The following is a 20,155-nucleotide window of genomic DNA, read 5'->3' as shown; positions in this document are numbered from 1 at the left end:
CTGGTGGCTGGAATGGGTTCATACATCAAGGACACCACGGACTTTATTGAGCAGCTCAGTCATCTTTCCGTTAACACAGCAGAATGTATTCTTGCTACGCTAGATGTGTCCAGCCTGTACACCAACATTCCCCATGCAGAGGGCCTAGAAGCAGTACGCACAAAATTGGAAGAACAGGGAGTCGAACAGGGTCCACCAGTGGACTTTCTCATGTTGCTCATTGAGGTCATCCTCCATAAGAACTTCTTTAAATTTGAGAAACACTACTACTTGCAACTTACGGGTACTGCCATGGGCTCAAATATGGCACCGTCGTACGCTAATCTGTTTATGGATTTGTATGAACGGTTGCACATATTAACTGACACCACGCATGGACGGCATATCGTCAAATACCTTCGCTATATTGACGACATCTTCATTCTGTGGACGGGCAGTGAAGATGAGCTGCTGGCATTTGTTTCTGATTTAAACAAAATCCCCTCCTCAATCCGTTTTACCCTCAACCACAGCTACCAGGAAATCGCTTTTTTAGACACCATAGTGTACAAAATTGGAGGCACGCTGGCTACTAGAATATACCGGAAGAGTACAGACAAGAACTCCCTTCTTTGTGCAGCCAGCCACCATCCTGTACCACTTAAGAGGGGTCTCCCATACTCCCAGCTTCTCCGAGTGAAAAGAATCACCACTGATCCAGAAGAATCATAAAGGGCCTTGGCCCAAATGGCCGCACGCTTCCGGGAGAGGGGCTATTCGGCCAAGGACATCAACTTTGCCTTGCAAAAGGTTGGACAGGTTGATAGGGGTGAACTATTGACACCTTCGTCAGGCAGACCGGTGAGCAACAGGCTCAATATAGTCAGTACATTCAGTACTGCTACTAACAGCATTAAGCGCTGCATTCGGGGCAATTGGCGCATCCTGGAGAATGACGAGAGGATTGGTGCATATGCCAGAGAGCCACCTCTATTCTGCTTTCGTCGGGGACCAAACATTGGCGACATGGTCACTGGATCTGACCCAATAGACAAATATGCCACACCCACCACTTGGTTAGCCAAAAAACCTGGTTCGCACCGCTGTCATGGCTGTACCAACTGCAACTATATGCAGCTGGGCCCTAGCTACAATCACCCGCATAGTGGCGCACCGATTAAAATCAAACAACCACTGAACTGTGAGTCAAAATTCGTGGTGTACTTTATTAAGTGTCCTTGTGGATTGCTGTACATCGGGAAGACTGTTAGGATGCTGAAAGAACGTTTGGCCATGCACCGTTCAAACATCAGAAAAGCCCTACTGAGTGATGCCGCTGATATAGATCTGAAGTGTCTACCTGTGGCTAGACATTTCAAAGAAAAAAGACACACACTGGCCACATTTCGTTGTATGCCTATTCTGCAGGTTCCAGTCCCCCCCCGTGGGGGTGACAGGGGCAGGACCTTACTTAAACAGGAAGCAAGGCTTATTTATGAACTAAGAACTATGACACCTGGTGGCCTAAATGAGGAACTTTCACTTAGCTGCTTTTTGTAGCTGTCTCCCTGCTTTCATTGAATTTTGCATTATGCCTTTTATATGTTTGTCACTCATACTCTGTTGCATCACTCCCTCTGCACTTTTGCACTTCCTTTGTCCTTATATATTATGGTGATGCTATGCGCTCCTTGTGCTCTATACCTCCATCTGTCCCCCTGTGGTTCACCTTAACGCTCTGTGTATTACTATTCTGTTTAGCCCATTATTACTGTCAGTGTGCGGGTAACTGTGCACCGAGGCGGTTTTTCAGACTGCGCATGTGCGTTTTGCGCTGCCGGCGTCCCTGGTGGCCAGGGAGAGTTAATGAGGCGTCTGCTCACAGCTGTGATGCGCGGCACACTCGCCCTGCTGGCGCTCCGGCAGTCAATATGTTTTGGCCCACTGCACAAGCGCGGCGCGCGACTATCCCCCGCAATGGCAGTAGACCCTGGGACCAGTGTCTAAGGGTGTCTCTCTCCTAATAGTTTAAGTGCCTACTATCATGTCATGATGAGTCATTTGGATAATCAGGTAATAGGGGAGGGGGCACGGAGCACAGCTATGTTGCATATTTTGTCTGATTGCATGTTGGTGATTGGTTCCCTTTGTTTGCATTGCACTATGGGTGAGGGTATATATGTTTGGTCACTTGCACTTGTGGGTTGCACGGCCCTGAGGAAGGTCTCTCTGTGGGACCGAAACGTTGGCTTACGTGTATTTCATGTTGTGAATATAGATTTTTGGATTAACCCCGTGCGGTCTGCTGTCTCTTTACTGGTCTTTGGATTGGTTCGTATCATACTTATTCTCTATGGGACTAGCATCTGCTATTACAACCTTTTCTACTACAGTGTGCTGACTGACCTTCATGTGTATATATATATATATATATATATATATAATCAAAAAATAAATAGATGATACCGTTCTGTGGCTAACGAAATGCTTTTATTTGTGCGAGCTTTTGAGATACTGTACACTGATCTCTTCTTCCGGCGATGTTACAATGAATGAAGCAAGCAAAAGCTATACTATAAACAGTGTCTATTGGAATGTTATCTGTGCTGGTCCTTCCCCCGGTGTGGATGTGTTTTATGGCTGGAGATGTCAAAAGGTTCCTGAAAGCAAGTGATGAAAGAATGTGTATGTGTATCAGTGTGAATTAACATGAATGGAGAGCCCACAGTATATACAGTGCTTTAAAAAAGGTGTGTGTGGAGTGGGAGCGGCTATAAATGGTGCGGGTGGGTGTGGAAATGTGAGAGTTAGTAGCATAACTAAAAGTGTGTGTGGATACTATGTGGTCCCTATTGGTGTATAGGGATGGAAAAACAAGGAGTATAAGTATGTGTGAGAGACAGCTGTGTGTGCATACATATAGCACAGTATGTACAGACATGGCCTATAGCGCTCATGGGAAGAGAGTTCACTTGTGTCAGTAATGACTCATAAAATTTCGATCTCTGTTTAGGCCACTGCTAAGTGTCCCGAACAGTTGCATAAATTTGTATTCATGCAACCGTCTCTCTTTCGGTGTTTTAAGATTACCTTTGAGTATGGCAACCCTCAGATCGTTCATCTTATGGTCGGAGTCAGAGAAATGTTCGCCAACAGGACTGTCTCTGGTTCCGCGTGTGATGCTGTGGCGGTGCAGGTTCATTCTCTTGTTTAGCCCCTGCCCTGACTCACCTATGTAGTAGCAGCCCCCTGGGCATTTCATGCACATGATGAGGTACACAACATTGCTGGAGGAATAGGTGAACCTTCCTCTGATTTTGTATTCCCGATTCCTGTGTGGTATTTGTATTGTGTCCGCTGTGTAGAGCATTGCGCAGGTTTTGCATCTTGGGTCCTGGCATGGTTTTGTCCCGCATTCAGTTAAACTGCTGAATACTTTACTCCTCACCATAATATTCTTGAGATTATTGGGTTGTCTGTATGATAAGTAGAAAAAATTAGGGTGCTCAACCCAGATGAAATCCATCCAACTCGGTGGACTATAAATCAAAACCCTGGAGATACCAGTGGGAGTGGGTGGGTACAATATAGACTTTTGTAAGCATAATGACAGTTGTCCAACTTAACTATGACAGTCTAAACCCATAAAGAAACCCACTCACGTCATCTCCAGGGGTGTAGAGCAGGCGTGCCAGCCATGAAGGAATCCACAGTCCAGGTGAAGGCAAAAGAAAGACGAATGGCGCACAGCCAGGGAGCCAGGTGTAGGATAAAACTGCTATTCTTTATTCGTGCATGCAGGAGGACAGGCAACCCCCTTGGGGAACAAACAGGAACCTGTTTGTTCCCCAAGGGGGTTGCCTGTCCTCCTGCATGCACGAATAAAGAATAGCAGTTTTATCCTACACCTGGCTCCCTGGCTGTGCGCCATTCGTCTTTCTTTTGTCTGTATGATAATAAGGGTGCTTCAGGGAAGACCTGTTGGAGTCTTGTATCTTCCTGGAGGATGGGTTGTAGTTTCCTGGCGATCTTGCGTAGGGCTCCTAGGTGTGGGTTATATGTGACCACCAAAAGTACCTTGTCGCTTGTCTCCTTCTGTTTGTATTCAAGGAGATCAATTCTTGGTATTCTGGTGGCTTTGTGAATTTGCTGGTCTACAATTCTGTGGTTGTATCCACGGTTTATAAAGTCTGATTTCAAGGCTTTAATCCGCTGGTCTCTGTCTGCTGTGCCGGAGCATATCCGGTTGTATCGTATAGCTTGACTGTAGATGGTTGCATGTTTGGTGTGTGTCGGGTGGAAGCTGTTGTCCCTCAAATAGCTGGCTCTGTCTGTAGGTTTGCGGAATACAGAAGTCTGTAGTTGGTTGTTCTTTATAGTAATGGTGGTGTCTAGGAAATGTACTTCATCCGGGGAATGGGTGAGTTTGAGGTTGATGGTCGGGTGGAACGTATTGAAGTTGTCATAGAACTGTAGGAGGTCCTGTTCGCCAGAGGTCCAAATTCAAATAATTTTATGAGTCATTACTGACACAAGTGAACTCTCTTCCCATGAGCGCTATAGGCCATGTCTGTACATACTGTGCTATATGTATGCACACACAGCTGTCTCTCACACATACTTATACTCCTTCTTTTTCCATCCCTATACACCAATAGGGACCACATAGTATCCACACACACTTTTAGTTATGCTACTAACTCTCACATTTCCACACCCACCCACACCATTTATATCCACTCCCACTCCACGCACACCTTTTGTAAAGCACTGTATATACTGTGGGCTCTCCATTCATGTTAATTCACACTGATACACATACACACTCTTTCATCACTTGCTTTCAGGAACCTTTTGACACCTCCAGCCATAAAAACACATCCACACCGGGGGAAGGACCAGCACAGATAACATTCCAATAGACACTGTTTATAGTATAGCTTTTGCTTGCTTCATTCATTGTAACATCGCCGGAAGAAGAGATCAGTGTATCTCGAAAGCTCGCAGAAATAAAAGCATTTTGTTAGCCACAGAACGGTATCATCTATTTATTTTTTGATTATTGAAGCTCGGCTAACACGGTACTGATACCTCTACATGTGTATATATATATATATACCCCAGTCCCAACAAGAGTGATGCTATCTAGTCTGGGTAGGGACAATAGTCCTGGTCCATGAACATGGCACTAGACCCAGTTTATGAGGTTACTGGGGTTTAAGGTGGGCCAGTACAATGCTGATACAACCCCTTTCCAAAGACAAATCATACTTACAGCTTACAGCTTTCTTGTAGAGAAGGTCCACTCAGCAGGTGGTCGACCTCTCCCTGGTTCCTCAAAAACGGGCCTAATCTCATCGCAGTGTCCAGGCCTATAGTACCAAACTCTGATGTGATTATTGCCCATGTTGCAAGAGAGAGTTAACCACTACAAGTCCCCACTCTTGAACTGAGCTGTACATCACTGCTTTACATCCTTTAAGAGGAACATACAGTATATAGGACAGTTACAATAAACTGTGCATACATAAATACATACATCATATCATTGACAGGTAGGGGTAATGGTGGGCTTAACCTTTATTTAAAAGCAGCCAAATCTACCCTTACGTCACATTCATCTCTTAGCAGTTAAAATGCCGTTAACCCATTGGTGGGCAACAGGAGAACCAAGGGTTGCATGCGACCTGCAAGGACTTCACCTGCGGCCTAACGGCCCGCTCACCGTCTCTCCCCAGTACAGATGGAGCGGAGATTTTCGTATCTTCTCCCTGCTTTTTCAGCTGCTTAATGACAGTGCGCTGATAAATACGGCTCCTTTCCTGTGCTAATCACTAAAGTACCTAAGCCAATGTAAGGAGAGGAGTGTGACAGTATAAATCAGAGCTCCACCATTAAGCAGCTGACCGGAGAGGAGGGAGGAGCAGCTTCTAACCACGGCTGCGACGTCCCTGCAGTGAAAGGAAACGTAGGGAGACCAGATGTCCCAGTTTAGCCAGGACAGTCCTGGTTTTTAGGCTACTGTCCCAACTTTTTTGGAGTGCCGTCCCTGTTTTCTATCCCCCTGGCCACGCATGTGCGATCAGCAAGGGCTCTACGCGCATGCGCAGTTGGCGCCCACCATTCGTGCATGCACAGTCGGCGAGCATCGGCTGCGTTTGCGTGACATTCGTCCCAGTTTGTGCCGGGACAAATATGGACACTCTCGAAACATGTGGCCCAAAGGGGCCTGTGATGCGTTGCAAAGCAATGGCAGCAAAAGGACTCAGAAAGCAGTTGTTCTTCCCCTAAATGCAAGACGGCACAATGTTTTTGAACAATGGGGAAAAGCTATTCAGGTATCATTTTAACCCTGTCACTGCCAAATTGAGCTCTTCGTACAATAAAGATATGTGTGCTTCAATATAACACCAACTTGACAAAGTCCAGGCAGTTTTTTCCTGATCTCCTATGTTCACTGCAGTTTTTCCCATCTACAGTACACGTCTCTCTGAGGCTTCCTCCGGTGATATGCACATTTATAAAGCGGTGCCTGACACTGTTCTCTGCTTCCCCACAGGCATGTTTTGTAACGGAACATTTGATGATTTCGCCTGCTGGCCTGATGGAGTCCCTGGCACATATGTAAATGTGACCTGCCCCTGGTATCTCCCCTGGGCAAACACAGGTAAGATGCTGCTACACACATCAATCGCATCTACTTGTTACAATGTGCAGATTATACAGTGCTGCAAACAAGTGTTTTTCAAACCTTTGAGGAACTGAAGTGGGGAGCTTAATTTAAATGTATTGTGACTCAATAACAAACTCATCCCTATTGATGAGGTAAGGCTTATGTGTTTTTCCCCCCAGCTTTTAGCATTATACTGTATAACAATGCATTATAACACAAATTCATCTTTTTTTTAAATATATTAAATTAAAAAATATAGACAGAAGTAAAATAAAATGTCCGACATGGCAAAATGAGCGGACCACTGCTGTAGAGCAATTTAAATGTCAATCTATAACTTCTTGGGTTATGTGATTAAAGACTGCAATCTTGTAAAATTGGGTGCTCAAGCAATAAGGCACTTTAAGAGTTTGGTTACCTTCAGAACATGGGTTTAATTATGAATAAGCAGCTGTACACAATCTGTACATCCATTTTTTCCCCATAAGTTGAAGCACTATACGTCTGAAGGGTTCTTATATGCATACAATTACCCAAAATATATTTCTTAGGGGAACAATTTATTTCTCTCTCTAGTCCAAGCAACAGAATAAGTTATACAGTGCCGGGTTCTGCCGGGTTCTGCCGGGTTCTGCCGGTACCAGAGTGCACTCCTGCTTCATGTGATCTCTCCAGGAGGGATGACATGGTGCATGGAAGCCGCGGTTGCCAGAAACGGACATGGAGACGCGGGCTGGAGTTATTAGGCTGAACCTGCCCTTTAAAAACAAGCAGGTGCCCATAACATAACCTTATACAGGTGCGCCGACGAGTGTTCTAAAACTTGCCTTAAACTTGCCTTGGAAAATCTGGGGCTATCACCAGCAAGACCCATGTACATGCTGGGTACATGCTGGGTACATGCTGGGTACATGCTGGGTACATGCTGGGTATATGCTGCAACATTTCAGTGACATTTCTGCAGAGACTAATGGCCCATCGAATTAACACAGCAGGGGTCTCTGGCAGTCCTATTCAGTTTGGATGGGACTGACAGGGACCCCTGCTGTTAATCCGATGGGCCATTAGTCTGTCTGGAGAAATGTCACTGAAATGTTGCAGCATGTACCCAGCATGTACCCAGCATGTACCCAGCATGTACCTGGGTCTTCTTGGTGATTGCCCCAGGTTTGTTTTAGAATACTCGTCGGCACTACAGTACATCATTAGGGCGTTCTCAAAGTCCATATCCAAAACGGACTGTTCTCTGAACTGACATAAAGCAGCTTGAGAAAAGTTATGTGTTATTATACTATAAAAGGGAGGGGGGGGGGCAACTCCAGTCCTCAAGGGCCACCAACAGGTCAGGTTTTCAGGATATCCATGCTTCAGCACAGGTGGTTCTATCATAATTACTGAGCCCCTTATTGAGCCACCTGTGCTGAAGCAGGGATATCCCGAAAACATGACTTTTTGGTAGCCCTTGAGGGCTGGAGTTGGCCACTCCTGCTCTAAACTATAAAAAGACCAAATGTACAAGTTAAACTAATTTAACAAACACAGAAGTAATTTTGCTGCTACTTTACGAAAGTTGTATAAGGAACAGGTTGAATTTTGCTTGTACAATTTACTTTAATTGCGTAGGTTTAGTGAATCTAACCCAGCTTTTTAGAATACCTTTTATAGTAATGTTTACTATACTATAGCAGCACTCTGTGGATACAGTATCCAGGTATCTATTTAGGCTTATTTTATTATTTCTTGTCACGTACGGCATACCTGTGAGCATGTGACCTTTATATATGTGATCTGTATATGGGACAAGGGTTAATACACAGCTATCTAGCTGGCCCACCTTTCAACTTCCACAATGACACCTCAAATGAGTAATATCTTCAATCCGTCCCAATATACAATCTGTCATGAACAGCACACTTGTGAGCACGTGAGTTATACATGCAACCAGGGTTAATGCAATGGCTAAACCAGCCAACTCACCTTTTGTCTCTTCAAGGCACTTCAAATTAGTTAATATTAACCCCTTACTCGATTGCAATAATTCCCACTTCCACCACCAAATAAATATGCAACTAAAATATGTATCTATCTGCCAGGGTCTAAGGTCTCTGTTTATTAAAGAAAAACTATGCACTTAACACACACATCTGTTGTAGAAAAATGTGCCTGAAAAGTACTTTACTCTATACAAAGCGTGCAAACAGTTAATTTAGGGTACAAAGTTAGAATAACATCGTTATCAGAAGAATACAAAGATACATGAGTTAAACCCAAATGAACTGACCCTAATACTATATTAGCCTAAGAGAATGCTCTCTTCTAGTGGAGCAATAGACTGCACATATAGACACTACACAGAAAATACTTGAGTGAACTGCAATAAATCTGTGAGAAAAACAAATTGGGAATACGAATCCTGTTTGTTGTGCTGCTCATCAGTAATACTCCTGTACTCTCCACGAGGGTCTCTGCATATTTTTTATTTTTATTTTAATACAGCCCTCCAGCTCAGTGGTGACCTGATTGTCACCACTCTATGTGATGCACAGGGGATATTCACAGAATGTTACAGACTTCTTTGAGCCTGACAGCCCAGGATCTGGCTTGTGTCCCCAGCCTTCTAAACTGTACGTCACTTTTAGTGGACCATCAGTGATATTCCTCCAATAAAGCCGTCTTTGTTGGTCAGCACAGACACAGGAAGGGTCTTGACCTGTCATAAAAACAATTATTGTATTTTTAACACAATTTCTAACCACCGTTTAACCCCTGACGTACCAGATTGATTAAAATACTTAATATATCATTTTGTTATCATGACATTTTGGATGAAAACTGTATAAAAAAAGTTGTCTTATCTATAGCAGGCTTTTCTGTGATTAGAAGTTACATGAAGGGAGAATGGTGATTACCACCAGTCTGTGGAGGAGGAGATGCGGCACAAAGGCGCAATGGGCGGAGCTTTTAGCCACACCTACAACCCTGTAACCTACATAAAAGCACACATACTTCTGCAAAACACATCAGTTAAAGGCTAAATGCATTATTATACTACACTATGGTTGTTCATTTGCTCTGCAGATTACATAAATACACGCTGCCATTTATTGACATTAAGAAAATCTGGGCTATAAGTATAACATTATTTGTTTACCGTTCGTTTATAAACATGGTGAGCAGAGACCTGTGATGGAAAAATAATGTCTTATAGAGACGCATAATGTGATACATCTCGTTATAATCGTTTCACCGGTTTTGTGTCACAAGTGCTTGATACATAGACCCCATTAGTACTGCGGGAGGATAGAGAGCCTGGCTGCTCTATTCCTGCTGACATTACAGACTATCAATACAGTCTGCTTTTTGGCATATGTATGTAACACACTAAATCAACTCCAGATGTATTTCACCTCCCCTGTCTGCACTTCATCTAATGCAATTTTTACTCCTGTGTCTGCAAGCCTCCCAACATAACCCTTAGATTGTAAGCTCTTTGGGGCAGGGTCCCCTCTAGCCTTATGTTTTCATTTACCTGTTACACATATTCCCATTGTTTGCAATGTACATTATTTGCCTCCTATTATAATATTGTAAAGCGCCACGTTACATGGTTGGCGGTATAAAAATACAATGATATGTACATACCAAGCCGATATTAGCAATACTGTATTTGGAATCCTAGGCAGTCTTCTGGCTGCAACACTGGGGGAAAATGGTGCAAAACTTCTGCACCCGATTAATTGGAATATTTTTACATGATAAATCTAATTCAGTTTTGTTGTCCCACTTTGGCACTACAAAGTATTCATGCAATTAATTCAGATTTACAGGTTTGTGAAGCACAAGCTACTGTTGAGATAGGATACATATTAAGGAATGCTACTATCTAAATTATCAATAAACAACAAAAGGAATCATACAAAGACAGTGTACGCAACTTGGTATTAAAAGCAACCTAATTACACAGCAACATTTCTTAAAACATTCCCCGCTGAGTATTGGTAATTAGGAAGGTTAGTTTATGTAAACAATGAAGTAAATCATTAATGACATCATTTTAGCTCTGCTTTATGATTTCTTTAGCTAGCCATGCGTGGGGAGACACCATTATGCTTTGATACTATAATGATCCCAGTCTTCAACACCGCATGCAACTGCTTTGTTTTTTGCACTCCACTTGTGAAGCAAACATTACAGTAAAAAATATGGTGCCCCTCTGCACATATTCCTTATTAGTACTTTCAAAATCTCTCTCAGTAGGTTGTAAATGATGTTTAATTGTGTCTTTTTGCCGTCCAAATGCTAATTCCTCTGTACCATTTTGGATTGGTTACTATTGCAACCCAGAGAGGAAATGTTATTGAAGCAGCAGTGAAGTGTGGATAACTCCAGCTTTTCTTATCCTTGTGATTTGAATTGAGCCAACATTAATCTGAGAGCTCATCCTCGGGATAGGTAGTAGAGGAGGAGAAATGGGAGGAGGTGGTTAGATCGTAAAGTAATAATATAGACGTAGCGGATTTTGGGCCATGTTGACTAAGTGTGACTATGCCTTAAGATTCCAGTGCTTGAAGACCACTTTCTGCCCATTCACTCGTATGGGCTGTAAGGTGTCTTCCACCTGGGGAAGTGTGATATTCTTCCACCGACACTGGCATTGACTCGTATGGAAACTTCCTTTATACCAGGATATGTTGTGTTATATGAGGGAGCAATGTCACGTGCTACATCTGTAACTAAGTCTTCACCAAGGGTGATGCTATAGATGAATAAATACTATGGATTTTGTAACAGATGTCATGTCCGAGGTGGACGTCTGAAAGGGTTCCCCAAGAGCTGCTTCCCTCTGCACAGAACAAGCATGCTAACGGTTAAACATCTGGGATATCTTGCTGCAATGTGTTTTGCCAACCCCTGCAGTGTTTATGACTGGACAAAGGAATTTGAAAGCCAAATGAATTAATTCAGAACCTCTTCTGCTTACATCTGCGTCGCCTCAAAGGCGGACAACCATTGATGGCAGCCGACAGGCGTCATCCGTCTGCTGCCATTCTCTGCTTTTACAGCTGCTTGGTTACTGGGCTGTGTAAAGTCTTTTAACACAGCACATTGCAGGCCTACCCTACCTCTTCTAACACAGCACATTGCAGGCCTACCCTACCTCTTCTAACACAGCACATTGCAGGCCTATGCTACCTCTTCTAACACAGCACATTGCAGGCCTATCCTACCTCTTCTAACACAGCCCATTGCCGGCCTACCCTACCTCTTCTAACACAGCACATTGCAGGCCTACCCTACCTCTTCTAACACAGCACATTGCAGGCCTACCCTACTGTCACGGGAGACCAAGACTCATGCACAAATTAATACCGGGATTCTGCATTGAGCACACAAGTTGGGTAAAATAAATTGTAATTTATTTCTTTTCAGACAGACACAATCTTCACAATATACACTTAATAAAACACTTACTGGGATAGGGGAACGAAATGTATTGTCCTTGGAACGAAACAAAGTCTCTGGGCACCCCTGCTCGCATGCAAGTGCGAGCGCAAAAGGATCCGTGTAGCAATTCCTGGCTAGGGGCACAAGTTGCCACCCTATATTTCTGCCAAAAGGTAAAAGTTTGTTCAGTCCTTACAGGCTTTGTTTGGGAACCCTTAGCTCTAACGAATTCCAGAAGAGGGGGATGATCCTTGGTTACGATATTATTTACCCCTCACACTCTGGAACCGCTGATGCTGGAACTTGGTTCATTTGTTGTTAAATCAGACGAATCTCACTGGGACTGGCCAGCAGGCATTTTTATAGGGTGGAAGGTCCTATTCCCAACATGCACAGCCAATCCCGCTCGTGGGAACATTTCTCCCACCTATCCCCGACTTGCCAGTAGTCGGAAGAAAGGGCAGAAGTTGCGTCTCAGTTTGCACGGAGCAGGCGTTAACTTCACACCTAGGCTCCTTAGCATACCAGGACCCTCCCCTTACCTGGTGACACTGAGTCTGGGGTTTGGCCACCAAGTGTGAAGTACCCATACTTTACACCGGTATCTGGCACATACTGTACAACATCCCGGCCATCCTAACACCTAGGATTGCTGAGGCTTTTCAACTCCAGACTTCTCATAGACATTGAGGTGTCCATTTTGCAGGGTGCCTTTGAAGTACGGAGTTGAGAAATCCCTCAGTTCATTCACCCTTAACATATTTGCATGGTAAAGGATTTTTCCCGGGCTCACAGACAAAAGTTTCCCTGTCTTCACATTTAAAACCAACATCATAACACAGTTCATTAATGTTCTGCTTGTGCCACTACTATAAACTTTATATGTGTGTGTATGGTTTCTTTATTCCCAGTTGCACTCCAAAAATTAGAGTGCTTGCTCACTCCTATCGCGAGTTAGCTTATTTAATTGAACGGGCTATGATGTGGTTTGCGGTTTAACCCACTTCTCACGTCAATTTACTTTCCCCCTTTCAAGTTAAGAAGCTAAAATGGTAACAGATACATTTTGACAGAAACCACTTCAGCTAGACCGCAAACCACTTAATCAATTAACCTTGCGGTTGCGAGGTCGAAAGCTTAGAAAGTGATCCCTATACTTTCAACGCGGCCACTCATCTTGCTTCCCTGTAAAACTGCACATTCCCAGACTGAGGGAGGCAAGAAAGACCCACAGAAGGGTGCTAAAGTACTTCCATAAAGGCATGCTGTCACACTGGCTGCAGCTGCAGCACCGAAAGCAACCTTTTTTGGGGGTACCGAGAAAACACATTCTATGTGTTAGTTCCGCCCCCGGGAGTGCCTGTGCATTGGGGAGCTGTATCTCATGAGCACTGCCTGCCAGCCATGACGTAATCAGGCCACGCCGCTTTAAGGCTCTCAGACATCACCAACCTGTTTTTTGCCATTGGACATTTCCTGCATTTACTGGACTCAAAGTATGTTCTTTCTCTCTGTATGTGGGTGCATTTACATTGGTCTCTCTGCCTTTATCTTGTCTTATGTGAGGTCTGTATATTCCTTGTCTCCATAGGCTCTCTAGCATGGGTCAGTAACCCTTTAGCACCCTGCTTTTCCAGCTAATTCCACTGCTACTTAGATAGCCTTTATAGTGTTGATATATACCTTTTAGGTTCAGACCCTTATCTTCCGGTTTCCCTGTTACTCACTTAGGGTTAGTTGGTCTGAGTCTTGTACCTCACAGCCTACCTTCATTCTGTTGGGATATTCAGTAATAGATTGTCACTGTGTCTTCTAGGGACATTGTTGCAGGGTTTATGGAAGTACCAGGTGACTATGGTCTACCTGGGAACAGGCCTGTAGAAGGGGTTTCTATACCCCGAAACGTGACGTTGCCCCCCTTGCCCTGGACTTTTAACTCCCCGTGTTTTCCCTTTTCTTTCCCTCTCCCCTTCCCTGTCCTTGTCCCTGCCCTGGCACATAGTGCTTTCTTTTTTTGGTCTTTGTTTGACCATTTTTTGCATCATTTGTGTATCATTAAATACTTACTTTTGGCTGATCCATTTACTATCTGTTCTTTCCGTTTGCATGCTGGGAACACTTGTGGTTTATTGTTTCCTTGGTTGTTTCGTATGGGAGAAAGCATTCACTGTTCTTCAGAAGTGGTAAATGCAAAACAAGGAAGACCCTCCTCTTCCTTTCTGCGAGACGGGGGATGTGTCATGACCACATGGTCACAACTAGAGATTTACGAATATCTTCAAATGGGCTTAATAAATATTTTTCAGGAAATGTACACAAAAGTTAACATGTGTGTGTAAATGCCCAGTTTTGCACCAAAAAATTGCACATTCCGCATAGTTTGCCAACTTGCTCATTACGCAAACAGTCATACGGTCGTGAAGAAGGGGGGTTGAGAAAGATTTAACCATCAGTTAAATAGTAAAGATGATATCAATATTAACACGTTTTCCATGAGCCCCCTATGAATACATTGTTATTGAGTGGATGTGATTCAGCAGATATTACTGTTACAGTTAAAATTAATCAGCACAATGATATCCTACAGTTGGTCTTGAAGAGTTACCCTTTTGTTCATACCGGGGAACTGGTTGGTATTTCCATTACCCTTAGAGAGATTATACGGAACATCCATCTAGTTCAGGGGTGGCAAACTCAAGACCAGAGGGGCCATCAACAGATCAAGTTTTAAGTATATTCCGTCTTCAGCATATAGATGGAGTATTATTTAACTACATTTTGGGTGCCAGGAAACTGCAGCTGAATGGAGCCTAACCGCGGCCCAATCGCAAATCCCATGCCTAAAATCTCAGTACACCAATTTCCCATGAGGATTAAAATGCAGCGGGTGTCCCTGCTTCTGAATGGGACTCCTGCTGCGTTAATTCCACCGGGTCACACCAGTCTGGAAAAGATGCCCAATGAGAGCAGAGAGAATTTGTCCCTCTCTCTGTCTCCCCACATAGCTCTTTCACATTTTTAATTAAATGTGTATTTGTAATAAATACAGTAGGATTGAAGCAAGGGGTCTCCGGAGCTGTACCGCATTACTTTCAGACCTGGGGACCCCCTGTTTCCGGAGGTAAAGACCCCATTATGTGGTTCCGATATCTCCTGCAAGTTTAAATGTCCCAGTCACTGTTTTTTGTAGCTTTTAAAAAATATATAAATGTATGGGGTTTTACTGTACATGAGGTTCAAAATCACACAAAGTGAATCTTCTGGCGACTTTTTCAGATATACCAACCCTACAGTTTTAAGGTTGTTCATCTTCTATATATGTTCACACTTCTTCGTCATCTAAAAGGTGACTCATCTGTAATTTACAAGATACTTTAGAAATATTCTCCCATATTGAACCTTCAGGCACCATGAATATCAGATTATTAGGTAATCCAATAAAACATCACACTATAAGATCTACTGTAACACTCTGCTTATGACATGCCATACAGCTGATTATATGAGCAGATGTGTCCTGCCCAAGGATGATCCTGGTAATGATGTGTTTGAACATGGTACAACAAAGTCCTGTTACTGCAAATTTAATTGAGTTTTGCATCACAATGATGCAGTAGCATATGGTGCTTGTAGGGTTACTCTGGAAACCGTAATAATGTTCTCCACCGGCATGTCTCTTTCGTGGCCTTTTTTATGATTATGTTTCTAAGGATAGATTGAATTGCTTGTTTTGTTCAGTGTTCTATGGATGAATGTATAATGCAATACATTTTCTTCACAGAACCACACAGAACAAAGTGCACACGATATATTGTTTATTTATTTTTTTACCACCTGCTTTCAATAATGGAATTTTTTTTAATTCATGGTATTAAAAATGTCGCCAGTTTATAAATTGTAAGCTGGGTTCATCTTTTTGATTAAACAGGGGGCAATAATTTAGGTTGGTGAAAAATAAAAACAATAAATCTCCAACTGGAGTCTCTAGTAAAGGAAAATGCATTACTATTGACACTAAAATTAAATGCGTGTAGTTAAAACTATTTATGATGAGAAGCCAAGGGGACAGACAATCTAATTATTTTATTTGTATATAATACTGATCAATGTATGCAGAGTTAAAGAACATAAAAACAACATTGATATAATGTCCAGATCCACAAAAGGGTGCTAAGCTTTAGCTTGCCTTTTTGGAAGTACTTTAGCACCCTTCTGTGGGTCTGTCTTGCCTCCCTCAGTCTGGGAATGTGCAGTTTTACAGGGAAGCAAGATGAGTGGCCGCGTTGAAAGTATAGGGATCACTTTCTAAGCTTTCGACCTCACAAACCGCAAGGTTAGGTGAGTAAGTGGTTTGCGTTCTAGCTGAAGTGGTTTCTGTCAAAATGTATCCGCTACCTTGTTAGCTTCATAACTTGAAAGAGGAAAAGTCAATTGACGTGAGAATTGGGTTAAATTGCAAAACCACATAATAGCCCGTTCAATTAAATAAGCTAACTTGCGAACGGAATAAGCTTACACTCTAATTTTTGGAGTACAGTGAGGCATAAAGAAACCATACACACACATATAAAGTTTATACTAGTGGCACAAGCAGAAAATACTGTATTAATAAACTGTGTTTAAACTGTTGGTTTTAAATGTGAAGACAGGAAAACTTTTCCTGTGAGCCTGGAAAAAAATCCTTTAGCATGCAAATATGCTAAGGGTGAATGAACTGAGGGATTTCTCAACTCCGTGCTTCAGAGACACCCTGCAGAGAGGGTGCCTCAATGTCTATGAGAAGTCCAGAGTTGAAAAGTCTCAGCAATCCTAGGTGTTAGGAGGGCCGGATATTGTGAGTGCCAGATACTGGTGTAAAGTATGAGTACTTCACACTTGGTGGCCAAACCCCGACTCAGTGTCAGCAGGTCAGAGGCTGACCCTGGTATGCTAAGGAGCTCGTGTGAAGTTGACACATGCTCCGTGCGAACCGGGAGGCAACTCCTGCCCTTTCTGCGAAGTACTGGCAAGTCGGGGATAGGTGAGGAAAATATTGCCACGGGCGGTATTGGGTACATATGTTAAGTATAGGACCCTGAACCCTATAAAAATGCCTGCAGCCCAGTCCCAGTCAGATTCACCTGATTTTAACAACAATTTGACCAAGTTCCAGCGTCTGCGGTTCCGGAGTATCTGGGGTTAATAATATCGTAACCAAGGATCATCCCCCTCTTCTGGATTTCATTAAAACTAAGGATTCCCGAACGAACCCTGTAAGGACTGAACAAACTTTTTCCTGTTGGCTGAGATATAGGGCTGGCAAGTTGCGCCCTAGCCAGGAACTGCTACATGGATCCTTTTGTGCAGCCACTCGCAGGGGTGCCCAGAGACTTTGTTTAGTTCCAATGACATTTTGTTTTCATTTCCCCATCCCAGTAAGTGTTTTATTGTGTATATTGTGAAGATTTATGTGTCTGTCTGAAAAGAAATAAATTAAAATTTATTTTACCCAACTTGTGAGCTCAGGGCAGAATACCGGTATTAATTTGTGTATAAGTCTTGGTCTCCGTGACAATCACTTATACTGTATATGCATGACATTGCATGCACAGTTAGAGATAATATATATTTTAGGCGTATGTAACAGTTATAGACCAGATTAAAAGGTGAGACAGCTTTAGTTTTGAAAGAACTTAGACTGGTGGTGGCTGTGAGAGTCTCCGGTAGAATGTTCCAGTTTTGTGATGCACAGTAAGATGAGGAGCGGCCGGATACTTTACTGGTGTCATGGTGGTGTTAGTGTTTGTATTCCTTGTTCTTACAACCGCACTTTGGCTACATGATGCGGCTCTCTGACTGATGTAGCAAAATTACTGCATGTGAATAATCATAACTCTACAGTAACTGCTGGTCTACTCTCAGGAGCAATACCCACTGCCTTTGCACAGATGCTAAATGATAGGTGTGTGTTAAAGATACTATATGAGCCTTCGAGTAGGGACTTCTTAAGAACCACATGGAGGCTCAGTACTGTAGCAAGCTTTTGAAATGCAATATTGGACAGATGTCAAACTTCCATAACTCTGTCTGCTTGCATCCACATCCAATGTATGGAACTTGTTAAGGAAGGTTTTGACATTGGACACAGATCTGTCAGTTAAAGGGATTACAAACTCTCACAACTAGTATCTAATAGAGAAATGCCAAGAACACTAATCTCAGCGTATTACCAAGGAATGAAGCAACTTGTCAACCACCATATAACCACTGGCAAAGCACACACTGATATGAGCAGGAAAACAGAAACATGCTATGTATTTTGCTCCGTAGATGCCAAGTCTTTTAGCATCAATTTAGAAAAAAAACATAATTTTTTAGATCTTGATAAATAGCATCTAACAAACTGTGCATGGTCAGTGTGTATACCCCGTTACATAGGAATATTCATCAAAGGCATCCATCAGTGTCATCAATTACTCCTTCCTGTGAGACTGTGCTTAGGTGGGTATTTTCTGCGGTGCCCTTCCAGCCATCGTGAGCATATATTAATTAGCCCCTGAGCTTATAGATGTAAATTAGACATTTCCTGCAGCATTCACACTGTGCCCTAAATAAAACAAATTGAATCATAAAATGAATTAGAATTGAAGCCTAGTGGAGTATTTTGTCATTATATTTGAACAATGTTACTGTCCTGCTGCATATCTCTGCTGCTTTGCTAACCCCTTCTTGTTGTATAAATACAAGACTTAAAACTTGAGATACGCCTGAGTGTCCATATTTGATTTGTGCATTACATGGTGTCTCCTTTCACTTCTTGGCCAGTGACGAGCACATTCTGCATAAGGTTATATTTGGGCTGTGTCCTTCGGAGAAGCATTATTTGAACCCCCTAATTATTACATTGTGACATGGTACGAAGGAAATATTTTACTGGTTATAAAAAAACCCACCAATGTTAATGATGCAAATGACAAATATATTAACCCTTAGAGGCATTTTCAAGAGTATAGTTTCACCATTGACAGGAAAAAGCTATTCTCCTTAGCAGCCAGGTACAGGTGTAGCTAGACTTATTGTTTTTGACACCGGGATGAGGCTGCACTTATAGTGCCGGCGACGCGACTTCGCTGCAAAATAAATGTATTTCCGCCATCGCGTGCGCTTATAATAGAAGCAACGCGACGGATTGGTCGCGATTGCTGGAAGTCAAGTCAATTTGATTTTTTCAGCGACTGCAGCATGACATCACCATCGCCGTCACCGGCGACGGCACTATAAGTGCAGCCTAAAACGCAGGACGGCAAATGCGATACCAGAGGATTATCACTGTGGAGGGCAATTCAGAAGTATGGACCCCCTGCAGCTCCACCGCGGTAGCACTATCACCGGAGCTGCGGCTTTAAGCTTTCTCAACTGCGGCTCGCTACATCTGTACAAAATGTTGCATTACTTGCTAGTCTCTCTGGTAGCAAAAGGTAGGAAACTCGTGCAGTATTATATCAAGCTATGGCTACCTACTCGTTGTTTTGGTTTGATGAGGCTCAAAGCAGACATGTCAGTTCTCACTGGCTTTCTGTGAGTCTCACTGATTTTAAGCATCAGCATCTCATAGACTTCAGTGGAGTCTCACTGATTTCAGTCGGTACGTTTCCATTAGTATGTCAACCACCCAAATCTCATTGATTCCCATCCTTGGAGGTTGACATTGCTGCTATTGCCAGTCGTGGCGGTGGCTGAGAGGTCAGGACAGGGACACAATATGAAGGGCCCAGGCGACCAGGCACCTGGAAAATGTCCATACTGTACCTGGCCAGCCGCATGACAACGTTTCCTGGGCCACATGCAGGCTGCATGTTTGACAGGCCTAGGATGCAACGATAAGTTTGCTATGACTTAATGGACAGTTTATTTCTCACAGATGTGTCAAATATAAGAAACTTGCTAACTAAATTAGCTGGGGCAGACTGTTGGTCTGGGACGTCTACACCTCTGCAGGCATGCAAGATTTTTTTACCGCACTTAGGAGAAACATGCAGATGCAGAATTTCATACATCCGACTATAATATGTATTTTAT

At 43.1% G+C, this 20,155-nt stretch overlaps 1 protein-coding gene across 1 annotated transcript in view; it reads left to right on the top strand.

The window, feature by feature from the left end:
* The window catches only part of GLP1R (glucagon like peptide 1 receptor), a 309,769-nt gene that overhangs the window by 59,918 nt on the left and 229,696 nt on the right, over positions 1-20,155 (top strand). Inside the window, exon 3 of the mRNA XM_075595108.1 lies at positions 6,539-6,646. Coding sequence (XP_075451223.1) covers positions 6,539-6,646 — 108 coding nt within the window. The remainder of the gene's footprint in view (positions 1-6,538; positions 6,647-20,155) is intronic.

Source organism: Ascaphus truei, chromosome 4, assembly GCF_040206685.1.
Source record: "Ascaphus truei isolate aAscTru1 chromosome 4, aAscTru1.hap1, whole genome shotgun sequence".
Classification (NCBI taxonomy): domain Eukaryota; kingdom Metazoa; phylum Chordata; class Amphibia; order Anura; family Ascaphidae; genus Ascaphus; species Ascaphus truei.
This window is presented reverse-complemented; position numbering and strand designations above follow the sequence as displayed.